The 14,213-nt window shown below is 38.7% G+C and overlaps 1 protein-coding gene across 1 annotated transcript in view; it reads left to right on the plus strand.

The window, feature by feature from the left end:
* Positions 1-12,646: 12,646 nt before the first annotated feature.
* Positions 12,647-14,213, plus strand: part of LCLAT1 (lysocardiolipin acyltransferase 1) — a 76,725-nt gene continuing 75,158 nt past the window's right edge. Inside the window, exon 1 of the mRNA XM_010138348.1 lies at positions 12,647-12,811. Within this exon, the coding sequence (XP_010136650.1) occupies positions 12,647-12,811 (165 nt within the window). The remainder of the gene's footprint in view (positions 12,812-14,213) is intronic.

The following is a 14,213-nucleotide window of genomic DNA, read 5'->3' on the forward strand; positions in this document are numbered from 1 at the left end:
ATGTTTCCTCAAGTCGTTTTCAAATTTTCTCCCTACTGCACTTTTGAGAACTTTTTTAGAACCAGCTTTCCCCCTCCTTCGGTGGATTACACAAGGGTTCTTGGGAAAGATGGGTGATGGAAAACTCAGGCTCATATACGCCTGAGTCAGTGCATTAATCTTCTGGGTTGTAATAGGCTTCAAATTGTCTTTGTTTTGCCTTGCTTGACTAATACAGGGCTTTCCAATAGCTCTAGGCCTTCCCTTTGACTGAGTATGTGCTTTTGTTCCCACTGATGCGTTGTTTTGATTCTTTCTGTTCTCTCTCTCTGTCTGTCAATCAGTGAAAGTTTCGAGTGTTAAGCAATTTTACATAAAATTAAGAAAATCTATGGGTTTAATATGTTATTTGTGTTAATCCCAAACTGATACTAAAAGAGCCTGGGATTTTTCTCAGAGCACAATTGTAGATGCCACAGTAGAAGTTGCAAAAATTTATCTTCTATTTCAACTATGAAAACTGAATTATTAATCTTTAAATAGAACAATGTAATTCTCTGTGCATTTTTGTGGCAAGCTTTTAAGGCCATCTACATATTAAGAGCTACCATCATGGGAAGACAGTCCTCTTAAATAAATTCACATTGAAATACACACAAGAAATCATACTTAGTTTTAAGAGTGGAGGCACTCGCAAGTATCTGCGTAGGTTCCCCAATGAAAGTCAAATTAGGAGGTTTTAATTGTGCAATCATAGCTTAACTTTTTCAATGGTGTTACTGCTCAAGGTGGACCTGCTGAGGGGAGAAGTTAGAACTCTGAAGGGCTGGGCTCTTGCCCAGCTCTTGTCACTGGGGCTCTTATTTTAGTGCCATTATGGAGAATTATGTTTAAGACCCTGCTCAGTATGAGCTTGTGATGGTTTTTCTTAACTTCAACATGCCAGAAAAGGACTAACTGTCTTGAGGCTGTGTTGTTTGAATGTAAAGTGTCCCTGTATGTAAAGATATACTGTCTCTTGGTTATTTGAGAGTACTGAGAGTTTCAGCAGTGTATTTACATTCTTAAGACATGGGGAGAAGCCTCAAACTGATGAGGGAGAGAGGGAAGTGGAATGCTCATAAGCATCTTTTTTTGACAAGTCCATAATTTATAATTTCCCCAATAAAAATAACACCTCCATAATGCCCATTGAAATGAACCCGTTAAAGGCATTTCAAGAGCTGTGATTGCAACTGGAAAGATGTACGTGCTTCCTCATGTATATTCTTAGCCACTTGCCCAGGTACTTCCCTTATTGAAGAGCGTATTTTACCGCTTGAAGATAAACTCTTCTAGATTCTGTTCCTGTGATACTAACATGCTAATCAAAAATAGCAGATTCTTTCCAGGAATTCTGTGGGTTTCTGTAATTTTTTTCCTGAAAGGTCAGGGCATTTGGTAGAAGGAGAAACATATGCCAGGATGTGTTCCCACTTGGAAATAACTGAGAGAATGCTAGATCTTCATGGAAGAGAAATTAATGTGGGGGGTGGGGTGGCAGAAAAAAAAATCCTTATGATGATTTACTAGATCATCGACTCTAAATCTGCCTGGCTGTAAAGAAAAGTCTAGATACAGCTGATATTAAACATGTTCCATGACTACAGGAAGATTCCTGATTTAGATATTTCTAGTAGCATGATCTTCACAGTCAAATCTGGACATTTCATTCTTTTTTGAATAAAATATATCTAGTGCAAAGATTGCATTTCCTTTTAGATTCCTTTTTTATTTCTTTTTAGAAGGAGAGGGGATGCCAGTAAGTAACCTTCTCTAGACTGCCTACCTTCTCACCTGTCTCCTTACATCATTTTGGTATGTCAAGGTACTCTTTATATCTCGTGGTAGTTTCCTTAGCTATCCAAACAATTTCTTGCTTCAACAATTTCCGTTTTTGTTCCTTTCCCCTATGACTTTGCAGCTTTTAAGGCACTTTTGTAGCAACAGCAGCAGTACTAAGTGGAGACTGAAAGTGGTCAGTTGGTCTGTAACAATGCCCCAAATGTGTGCTGGGAGGTTTTTTGTCTGTGGCTCTTCTCAGGCTTTCCTTCTTTCCTACGCTTTATTTCCTAATAGCTCTTGTTATACTAGAGCATTGCTCACATGTGTAAAATCTAGTAGTCCCTGAATAGCTGTAATGGTTTATTTCCCTGACTAGGTCACTTGGTGTTTGTAATTATTTCATGGATGCTTTACTCTTGGATTGTCTAGCATCCACATGTCTGCCACAACAAGGCTGTCTAATGAATCTGCAACTGCCAAATGTATTTGCAGCTGACTTGAAAGTCATTCTTGCTGTAACATTGACTGGGTCTTTGTGATGGGAAATACACCATCTATTAAACCACTTTGAGTTCTTTTTTATAAGCTCCTTTCAGTTTTGGCAAACTTTATTAGAAACTGAGATTCTGTTTCAAATAAGCTACTGTTTTACATAATACAAAGCTAAAAAGCTGAAAATCTTTGTCTTAGATGTTGCTTTTTTCTGTTCATCTTCTAGTAGCTTAATAAAGTATTGCATAAGCACTGGCAGATAACCTCCCTGGTTGCCTCAGCGTTGAATTACTTTATATAGCTTCTTATACTGCTAATTTGTTGTAGGATAAAATGACCTTATTAAATGGTCATGCAAAACATTTTGTTGTTCATTTGCCAATAGCACTGGGTCCTTTGCATCAAAATGCAAAACACTTTACGAGTAAGAATCAAACAGTCACTTACCTTCCTATGTGTTTGAGGGACCAAAGCCATTCAGCTTTAACAAGAAACATTAATTACTTTATTATACTATATTGATAAAACATTTTCTGCCTTTGAGAACATTTAAAGTTTGAAGCAAATTGTTGTGTGCTTTATAGAAATGGATTCAGTAGCCTTGGAACCAGAAGCAACATCTCTGCATCAGCCTGCTTCTGTGCATGGGCTGAGAATCCCTGCTGAGACACGGAGCTTCGTTAGCTCAAGTACTGCTTGTTACCTCAGCTATGCGTCTTCCCAGGCAAAGCTTGCGTCGATGCACGGCACCACACAGATGTGTGAGGGAAGGGGCAGGGGGATGTTAGAAATGGCTTTGAAGACCTGCATTGATTTGAAGCCCTGAGGATGCCTCTTTTGGAGTGCTGTCAGAAGAGAAGCTTTCCTTTGTAGCTGGCAGAAGGAAGGAATTACAGAGCTGAAAATGGGGTTAAAGCTACAGTTCTTAACACTGGTTTGTAATGTAATCTTAGAAATATCCAGATATGCTGTTGACTGATCCTGCTGTTGAGCTATGAAATGAAATTTGAAGATTGTTCTCTAGAAGGCTTCAAAAAACACAGCAGAACTTCATCTCTTACTGTAAGGTCTTGAAGATTAAATATTATTATTTAGTAGTGGGGCAGGAGTTTGGCAATATGTGGGTTTTGGCTATGCTGCTTTTGGTTTCCATCTTCACCAAAACATAACAGATTGAGAACAGCATTTTATGTCCAGGAATGGAGCACATGCAAATAAATGGTTTCTGCTGCTTCTCGTGGGAACAAAATGTTTGTAAATTTTCTGCAGAACCACTGCATTTTTCCTCTTTTGCTTTGAAGCCTGCCAGGTAACCGATCCATTGTTTCTACTCTGCTTACCTTGGAAAGCAGCCAGCCTGTAAGCATAACTCATTAGAAAATGACAATTTATCTGGCTTTTGAAGTTGTTATAAACATGCAATACTTGCTGATGTGTAACTGTGCTTAAAAGTGCTATGTATTCCTGATACAAAGGCAGCCCTGCAGAACTCAAAAGTTCTCTAAAGTATGGAACTTCCCAATTAGGTGGGTAGAACGTTTTTAATGTTATTTGCAAATTTTTTTCTTTGATATTTGTGATGAAAATATATTTTTAAAAAGCCTGCAGCAGTTGCACAGACTCAAAGGCTTGGCAGAGTTATAGGCAGTTGATAATAGCAATTTATCCTTATTATTATTTAAAAAAATAAATAAAATAGTGCCATAAATTCGTCTGTAGGCACCATTCTCCATCTCTCATAAGTACTGTTTAGCCACAATGACTTGCATAGTAGAGAAATGAAGATAAGTCTCTAGTTTTTCTTTTCAGCCCTTTAACGATTCTGAGAGTTAATAAAATCCATAATCTGATCTTGCAGTTGATTCTAGATGGAGGCTTTCTGGCTTCAGTAAGTTTGCTGTTGGGATTTTTAGCATGGAGCCTGCTGAAGATTTATAACATGTAACATGCTACTAAGAAAAGAAAATAATTTAGCAATTGCCATTGTTTTAGAGATGATAATTATCATAGTATAGAAGATATTTTAAAAGCTCCTTCGGTTAAAAAAATAAAAACCCAACAAACACCCCCCCCCCAAAAAAAAAAAACCGAACCCAAAACAAACCATCAACAACAAAACCAACCCACACTGTAATGTTATCCACCTAGAATGAAATTCAGTTGTAGCAGACTGGAGGAGGAGGAACTGTTCGGGTTAATATATTCTGTTCTAAAACTAAGAGAGGTTTTTGCAAAGGATGGTCACAAATACAAACGATTTTCTCCAAGTTTGGTACCTTGCTTAAGGTGCTCTTGCACCCTCCCCTTTTTATTTTCATAATTGTGCTCTTCAGAGTAATAGGAGTTAGCAGAAGTGCTGAGGTGCCCTTACTATCCTAGTGAAGGTCAGTGGTTTTTGTAGCTTGTTGAGCAGGCAGTTTGAATTTTGTTCATACACATCTCCTGTATTTCTTCTGAGTTGTTAACCCAAAGGGAAAATTCTGTGTTGATGAGGGTAGAAAAGCCATTAGAAGTTTTCATGGATGTATGCTTACACAGAAGGGAATTGTGAGTTACTGCTCTGTAAGTAGACTGAGAAAAGAGCTTATCTATCTTGGAAATGGTGAACATAGCAAACTTTTTAGAACCTCGGGAATTCAACGCTTTGAACTGTACATACAGGATCTCTTGCAGTGCGTATCAGGAGCTTGAAGAGCTTTCACTGTTCTCGTGATTTTGGTTCAATGCCAGTGGCAGAGATTTGAAGATAATCCACTGAACACTCTACTAGTTTTGTCTTTGAGTAACTGTTCTTCAGCATGTAGTCCTTAGTATCTGTTCCCCAGCTCAGGATTTTATTGTGAAATAGGTGCTTCTGAAATAATAAAGGCCACCCCTCCCCACCAAGAATAGCTATGAACTGAAGTGTTGGGGTGCTCTTATGCAGGGGGAAAAAAGTTGGTTGGATGGTTTGTTTGTTTTTAATAATTTTCACTGGCAGAGTTGGTCAGCTTTTTGGACTGTTGTAGACTTTTAAAATCAGAGGACTTAACTTTGCCAGCTGTTTTTTTTTGTAGTAGGTTTTTTTGTAAAGCAGGCTGGGCCTAAAGCTGACCTGCAGGTTTTACATAATTACCTGTTAAAACTCCAGAACTGACCACTACTTCATGTTTGTTGCAGGGTTATGGGATTTTTAAATTTTATTTAAAGATGGGGGAGAAGGGTAATGGGGTGTGTGTGTGTGTGTGTAATACAGCTGTTCTTCATCTGCCAAACCTATTTTTGATAACTTGTTACCCAGGGCACCCTTTCTATATGTTGGTTGCTGTTTAATACAGGCTTGTGGGGCCACAGTAACTTGAAGAATAATACAGAGAGCAACTATATGCATGAAAGGACATGAAAAAGTAATGAAAAATCATTCATGTCTGTGCAATATGCATAATAAAAAAATGAGGTAATTTCTGGTAGAAAAAGCTCTTGTGAAGTTCTTCCTACAGCAGCTCAAATTTGTTAATCTGGATTTTTTAAATACTGTAAGGAATAAAAGCAAGTTATTTTTCCATAAATCATGAAGTATCTGTAACTGTTGCTTGATATCCTTTTAAAAATGGTTTTAAATACCTTAGTTCATGCTCTTCTTTAAGCTTCATTGGTCTAACAGTTGTCTGGAGCAACAGGTAAACAAGAGTGAAGAAACATCAGACTGATTGGATGTCTTATTTGATGTACGGTGACTAAATTATCTGTTTACAGTATCTACAGGCTGCACTGCAAAGAATCTCAGCCAGTTTTTTGCATTTGGAAAGACACAGTTACTTGGAAGAGCAAATAAAATATTCTACTAAATTTTTAAATTGAATTATAATAGATTAAGCCTTGGCAAATAAAAGGGATAATAAATTGTAAGATGCAACAATAATATTTTATTGGCAATATTTATGGAAATTACTAATTAAGTATCGTACTTTTTATTTTGCGCACATGTCAGCTAATACCTGCTGTACTGTTAGAGAGGGTCAGGGATATGGTTTGTGATGATAATTATCTTTTATTGCCCTGTTCTATAATGTTTTATGATACACGTGTTAAATCTCTTGAAGATTTTTAAATGCAATAACTGAATAAAAGCAAAGTAGTTTTAATGGCCAAGTGCCTGTTTCTTCACATGTTTTTCTTCTGTGGTAGTGATCTGTGCCATATTAATATGTTCCTTAAAATACTGAAGTGCCCGGGAGAAGGATCAGAAATGAAACGTAGTTCATGAAGAGGTCTGTGGAGACTGATGAAGGAAATAAAATTGAGTCTGTCTACACAAGCTTGCTGTTAAGCAGTTTTCTTTTTAAAACACTGCATAGAAACTAGTTTCTTGCGCTGAGTGCAAGAATCGGTAAAAATTCCCTTTGAAATGTTGTTACACAAAAAACCCGATAAAATGCTCAAACAGAAAAACCTTTTGATTTGGTGGGCTTGGAATGTTCTGCTAGAACACGTCATTTCCTCTGAAACTTGACCTGGCTGTTGTTTTATTGCTTGGCCACCTGCTTGGAGGTTGCTGAGACTCCTGTGTCATGTGCCTTGCAGGCTGGAAAGGATTGACCAGCTGCCTGTCTAGATGGTTTTGTTTAGTGACCTTAAAAACTAGTGAACAAATACAAGTTTGGGTCATTCATTTGGTGCCTTGTTTAAAGGACACCTGGGAAGTTGGCAATCTTTGTGCCCTCTGCCCACTTCCTTGAAGTACAGTTAATTTCACCTAGATGAAAGTTTTTAAAACTTGTTGTGAAAATTGTATCTTCTGACTTGGAAATTGTGTTTCAGAATGTAAAATTGAACACGGGAGCTGGAATTTCCAGCTGACCTCTTTCATTTACCATGCTTAGAGGAAATGCAGAACTGAGTTAAGCCAGTTCTCGGTTAACTGCTGGCTTTCTTTGTACGACTGTTAGGCAAAAGGCATCACTGGCTGGCGGTGTGAGTTTCTGCTTGATTTTGATAGAAGATGAAGTTTACTTTTTCCGCTGGTAATTGACTGAAAGAAGAAATAAATCTAGTATTCCCCATTCAGTTCTTGAAGACCAACGAACAGTTTTATTGCCCATGCTGACTGAATGGAAATGTACTGACCGGTAATAATACCATGCTGGTTTATTGGCACTAACGAGCATGTCTTTATTTTTTCAGTAGTGTCATAAAACCTGATTTGTTGACTGCATAATACTAAGTGCTTAAAAATCTCTCTAGTTATCAGGCAGCTGGCTCTGTCAGGTAGTATTGCTTAATTCTGTACTGTAGGTTAAGTCTTGTTTTACATTAAACGTGGAAGATGAATTAGCCTGTTTGTACAAGAACTTTGAATTAGCCAGGAACTGTAAAGGAAGTGTGAAGCATGTGGTGAGTCTTGACTACGGAGAAACTTCTAAACCTTTAATTTTAGAACTTTTGTTTCTTAGCAGATAAAATTATTTTGCATCATTTGCCCACCTACAAGCCATAGAAGCAGATGTGAAGAAAAAACCTGGTTTTGTTGTAGAGGACAGGCTTTTTAAAACCTTTTGAAATTATTATCATAATAAGCTGTGGTTTGTCTGTCATTCCAGCTGTACCTTGAGTAAAAGCATGGAGATAAGCAAAACAAGCCAAAATCTGGTCACAGGAAGGTGCTTCTGCTTTATGTTACTATGCAAATATTTTGTTTGCTTAGAAGACCAAAATCATTTCATGAAAATATTCTCATAAAGATGAAGTTTACAAAAATGCAGCTGTTTTGGAAAACAATTTGCCATTATTGCCAAGAATTATTAAAATTAACTGAAAAGTAAAAATAAAAATTGTATTTTAAGAATTACTGTTTCCCGTTACCTGGAGACAGAGATGTTTTCCTTCTGCTATGGCAACAAGAACATGTGAAGTACAGTACCCCAATAACTTGGAGTTCTGCCACAAAATAGATGAAGAACTACAAGCCCAGTATGAGGGTGCTGTCCTTCTCGCTGTTTGCAGGTTTCAGCCTGAATCGTAAAATAATTTTGACTGTCTCCCCACAGCTCTGACCCACACAGCAAACGGAACGTGGCTGTAAGATGCACTGAGGATGTATGTACTACACGCTAGACACGGTGTTGAAAGTGATTGCTGCATTGGCAACAGCTGGTTGTCAGCAGCAGCGAAGGAGTACTTCTGTACTTTGAAAATGCTTATGTTCTGTTATTCAGACTTTTTGTTGAAACCTGCATTTAATTTCTTGGGTGTCTCGTCTCTGACGTGAATCAGCTCTGATTTTCTTTGTTTTGAGATTTTTCACATTTGTTTTAGGTCATTGTACAAGTCCTCATTAAGCAGCTTTTTCCCTTTAAGATTATTTGTTTGGTTTTTGATCATGTTTTCAAGTTGCAGGTGTATTTTGCATTGATTTGTAGCTGTTACTTCTGTTGTTGAATGTGTGTGATAGAATCGGCACGGCTGACATATCTGTAAAGATACTTTGTTTTTAAGCTAGGCGTTCAAGGGGCTGAGATGCAAAGGGATGGTACATAGAGTCAATTCCCCGTTGTCTTTGGTGTCTGGGAATTCCTTAGGTGACCAACTCAAGGGTACACTGGGTACAACAACCCTTGTAGTGCCAGCACAAGTTGATGCCAGTGTGCAGAGCCTGACCTGGCAGGACTTGATAGCTGAGCCTGTGTGCCAGCTCTGCAGTCCTCAGCATTACGGCTTTCCTTTTCAGCAGGTCGTGTGGCCACTTGGAGCCTGCTGCTCTTCACCTACCTAAACAAGCTGATATTGCAGGTTGCGGTGGGGAATTAGGTGTCTATGGCAGGGGTATTGCTGTGTCGGGATGGGAGATGTGGAATGTGTGGCTGGGAGAGGGGTTGCTTTTGGGAAGGGAAAAAGGTGAGGATACAGAGCTGAGCAGACAGTCAAAAGAGGGTTTGTTAGGCAAGTTGCAGCACTTGCCAAACAAGTGTGAACACAACCGTACTATTTGAGACAGAGCAATTCCCATACTGTGCTGAAGCTTTAGTAGGACCCAAAGCTGTGACTAGTTATTTTGTCTGACCAAAGCTGACTGTACAATTTACAAACCTGTTCACTCTACTAGGCAAGGATGTGCTGGAGCTGTCTCCCTGTGACACTGCTTGACTTAGGGAGGACACGTTGCTTCAGCCACGCACCTGGGCTGAGTGTGTCAAATCCAGCCAGGGGCTTCAAGCCTCCTCTGTGCCCTCCCTGCTCTAAACACATGCTGAGCAACACTTGCTGCCTAGCCCAGGGCATGTGCTGCTGGCAGCCAAGACGCCCAGCAGCTTGTGTGATGAACACCCATCCTTGACTGCTGGCGAAAATGAGAGCATAGTGATGTGTGTAGGCAGATGCATTTTAAATCATGTAACCTATTGTCTGGGCTGTAACTCCACCACGTGAACCCACAAACAAAACTGAATGGATTGAGTGTGTTAACAATGTCACCTTATTAAAAGGAGCACAGTGAGCACTGCTATTAGGAGGCCAGCTGGATTGCTACGCTCTGCTGTAAGTTCTTCAGGTTAACGCAGACTTCTCGTTTTGCAGTTTTGCTTGCATTCGTTAGGAGAGGGTTGTTTTTCTGTTCCTCATACATGTTTCCAAAGCATGTGGTTTATTGTGGAGGAGGCGATTAAGAGATAAAATCTATGTGTTTTTCTAGATAAATGCATGTGTACATGTGTAAAGATTTATAATCTGTTATAAATAAGCAAAATACGGTATTGCACTTTAAAAACGTGGTTGCAAGAGGGATAAATGACATCAGTTAAAAACACACATGGCATCTGCTGTGTTTAGAAATATACTGCATTCATTGGGTTAAACAGTGTGGTGTTTAACTTGTATATGTATATGCTGTGATGGTGAAAATATTGCTGGGGTGCAGGTTGAAGAGAAATTCAGAACTTCCTCAGATCTTTCCTGTAGATCAGATACTGTCCTCAAAAAAAAAACCCAAACAAAAAAAAACCCCAAAATTGTTTACAGGGCAGTCTTTTACATAAAATGCAGAAAAGATTTTTTTTTTCCTTAAATAGTTGGCTCTGCTCTGTAATTTGAGGGAAGAACAAATGTAAACTGTGAAAAGCTCAACCTGTAAACAAGTGACCTGCATTGTTTTCCTAAGAGTCTAGGGAAATGACAGAGCAATGTCTGCTGTCATTAACTCTGCAGTTGCTCATGTGCAGTAGTGAAGTGTTTTGAAACTGGAACGTGTGCCTCTGTGTTGTCCAGTAGCTGCCTGGAGCCAGGGGGTCTGCCTGGTGAACATCGTTTCATCTGTCTCAATGGCTGGTGGCTCTGAGCAGCCTCACAGAGGACGGGAGCAGCTGGCTGAAGCTAAACAAAGTCTTGTTCTGTGTCTGCTAGTGGGTTTTACCTGTCTGGAAGCTGTCCCCAGATGTTTTCAGTTGTTTTGCTATGTGTGTTCCTCAAAAAATGCTTGGTTAGATCAAGCACATTGAACTTCAATCCTTTCTGCTGCCTTTTGCACTTGGTCTCAAACCTTGACATGTCAGGAGAAGGCCTTCTCTCCTAGTCCAGCTGCAATTAGTACTTTTCTGTGCCCTTTCTGTTGTTTCTGTCCTTATCTTCAGTTTTTTCTTTTGTCCTCTGCTGCCTTTACTTTGGACTTTCTCCACACAAGTTTGCAGTAACAAGTAAGAGAGGGTAGTTGGAGCACCGTTCCTTCAATGCAGTGCCCTTCCACGATCCCATGATACGTCAGAATTCATCCTACTTAGTACATAGGCATACGTGGACAGCTGGTTATTTAGTTCCTACCTTTATGCTCCAGGATGTAAATAACATGTTAGAATTCAAATTTTGTTGTGTAAAAATCTTTCTGATACAGCTCTCATCAAACATTTGTATTTAGTATTGCTTTTTTTCCTGTGCTGCAGAAGTCAGGCTAAATACAGCTTCCCAGATCCTTTTTACATTAACAAATTTACATGGCTGCCTCTTTCAGCCTTCCTCCAAATACGAACAGTTTAGGAGATGGCTTAAACCTTACAGTATCCCGAAATGGAGCTACTTTCTTGTTACTTAGCACATGAATTAGCTTCTGCTTCTTCATGTTGACAGCAACGCTAGTGTTGCCGTTTCTCTACTCCTGAATGCTTTCCTGTGCAAACATTATTGCTGTCAACATTGCACAACACATGCTTGAGGAATCATGTATGTTAGAGTACATAAAGCTTAATGGATTGCTTTTCCATTGCTCATTTTAAAAATAAAACCACTAGCTTCCTGTTTTTCTTGTCCTGAAGTCCTGTCTATCTGAGCTCTTGTGATTTCTAAAATAGTTGGTCAAAAAAAGGAATTCAGTAAAGTGCTTAAAAGTGTCTTCTACTTAACCTTTGATTCTATAAACAATTGGTTGAGTCCTAAATAGATGAAAACAGTCTATTTTTAGGCCCTAATTTAGAGAATTGATATTTCCACATTTGCTTTGTCATAGCGGGTAGTAGTTGCTAAATTGTGAAAGCTTGGAGGATTGCTGAGTGTTCTGCCGTAATGCATTAAGAAGCTCCATGCGCTGTACATTTATAATGAGAGTCTAGCTGGTAGCACAGACACTGAAATATTTCAAGTCTAGACTACTGTCTTAAAAAATAAAACTATTGGCTTTTTTTTTTTTGGTGGAATAAGTTGGAAAACAACAGATGAAGACAGTTGAAGTACAGCAGACTTCAAAAAGTTGCAAATTCTGTAAGCCAGGTCGAGTCGAGAGGTTTCAGCCGCTGCTTGCTTGTCCTGTTGTGATGAAAAGGCAACTGGTGTTCGAAACAGTTGATCGGTTTCACAAGGTTCGAGTGGTTTCTGAAGGAGGTCACAGGAGACCCTTGTTAGGTGGGGAAGAGGAGTTTCTGCAGCACTATGCTTAGCAAGAAGAAACAAACCGGAGAAATAGAAAAGCAAAGTTCCTTGGCTTCAGAAACTGCTAACATTAGGACTTTGCCAATGACAAAGGTAATGACTGAGAAGTTTAATGTAACAAGTGTTCTCTTATATAGCTCTTTCGTACCTTTGGATAATAAAAATGGCTTGCTGAAGATTTTGGAGTGGAACTCCATATTGTAATAAGTGGAGGAAATGATGATATAGCTGATATTTTTAAGACCCCTTTAATATCCCAATGCTCCTTACAAAATCACTGTGTTTAAAGTCATTCTCTTACTGCTGCTTGTGAGGTTGAACGTTTTGGTGGTGTTTACATTATCACGTGTTGATAGCTATGAAAAAAAAGGAGAAATATTAGCTCAAACTAGACTTACGGACTTAAGTTACGTAATTACTTTCAGTTTGTCTCTCTAATATAATGTCAACTTTCTTTTTCAGAGCCATGGTGTCATGGAAAGGAATATACTTTATACTTGCACTATTCTTGGGAAGTTTTTTTGGAAGTATATTCATGCTTGGTCCTTTTCTGCCTTTGATGTTTATCTCGCCGGCCTGGTATCGCTGTGTCACTGATTGCATTGTGGCCACCTGGCTCACGCTCCCAGTGGTAAGTTGCAGTTTGAGCCAAGTTCTGGGCTGCTGTTCGTAATCCCATGATTTAGTTTGCTGACTAATGCTTTTTATTTTATTTTATTGTTTTAAAATTACTAATGCTTGTGTCAAAAGAGGCCTTAACACACTTATTGGAGACTTAGGTTTTAGGTGTGCCTGTCTATAAGTCCCCCCCCTTCTTCTACAGTTTAATTCATACATAAACTTCATTGTACTCTTGAAAAGGCCTTTTTGTGACATCTCCATCCAGTGTCAGTTAAGTGCAGATCAGAGTGGGTGAAGCACTAGTAAGCAGAAGGATTTTTTTAAATTACAAACTTCCTAAATGAATTCTCTCATAAACTCTTCCTTTTGACTGTGCTCCAACTCCCTAATTAGGAAAATTATTCTCTGTCTGGTACGTTGTTGCTGACCTTCACTGTTCTCTTACTTAATCCTCTTAAAGTTTAGCCCTTGTAGTTGAATTAGAGATAAATGATTTCAGGTGAAAAAGAACTTCCCCTAGAAGTGAAGTATTCCTCACTTAGAATGCATCAACTTTATAGCTATAGGAGTCTGGAAATAATAACAAAGTTCTTCCCTGAATAGTTCCTGAGGAAAGGCAGTATGAATGAGATCTGTCTCTTCATCCATTCTCTAAAAACCAAGAGACACTGTTCCTCTAGGCTTTTAAAAATTTGTTTTACTTTTTCTGAAGTAAAATGCTATATTGATGTGCAGAAATAAAGGATGGTATAAAGGTGGTATAAAGGATGATTTTTCTTTATTACATATCAAATAGTTTCTGCTTTCTCTGTTTCTGTCTTGTTTTAAAGGGGTATGAGCTGCTTCATATTCTAAAATCTGTAATTTTCATCATTACTAAATGCAGTGGAATTCAGAGGGAAGTAGTAATTACCAGTAAAGGGAATAGAGGGATTACTATTTCTTGTCATGATGAAATTTAACTGAGTACTGACAGTGTCACAAAATCAACCCTTTCCCTGTCTCCCAAATTTTCTAACATTGCAAACTCTCCAAAATCAAGCAGTGGTCTTTTATTTGATTAGCTGCCTGGGCTTTATAATTCTGGATTATTACGACTATTTTATGATAACCTCTGCAGTCTGGAAGTTTGATTTCAGCCCACACTGGACCTAGACCAAAATAATTTGACCATTTTTGTGAAAAGGATTTTGTCTTCAAAGAATCTTGGGGATTTAGGCTCGGGAAAGGGGTCTCAAAAAGATTTTGCACTCAAAGCTTTTGAGGCTCAGATATCTGCATTAGTTTTCTGTGCTTAGACTTACTCCAGTCTTAGTCAGGAGAAGCAGGTACTTGGATTTGTGTCTCCGAATGATAAACGAGTGTTGGACCTGTTGGACTGCCACAGGAAAGTTCTGACCCTGACCTCTGTG

The sequence above is a fragment of the Buceros rhinoceros genome, unplaced genomic scaffold (assembly GCF_000710305.1).
Source record: "Buceros rhinoceros silvestris isolate BGI_N320 unplaced genomic scaffold, ASM71030v1 scaffold4316, whole genome shotgun sequence".
Classification (NCBI taxonomy): Eukaryota; Metazoa; Chordata; class Aves; order Bucerotiformes; family Bucerotidae; genus Buceros; species Buceros rhinoceros.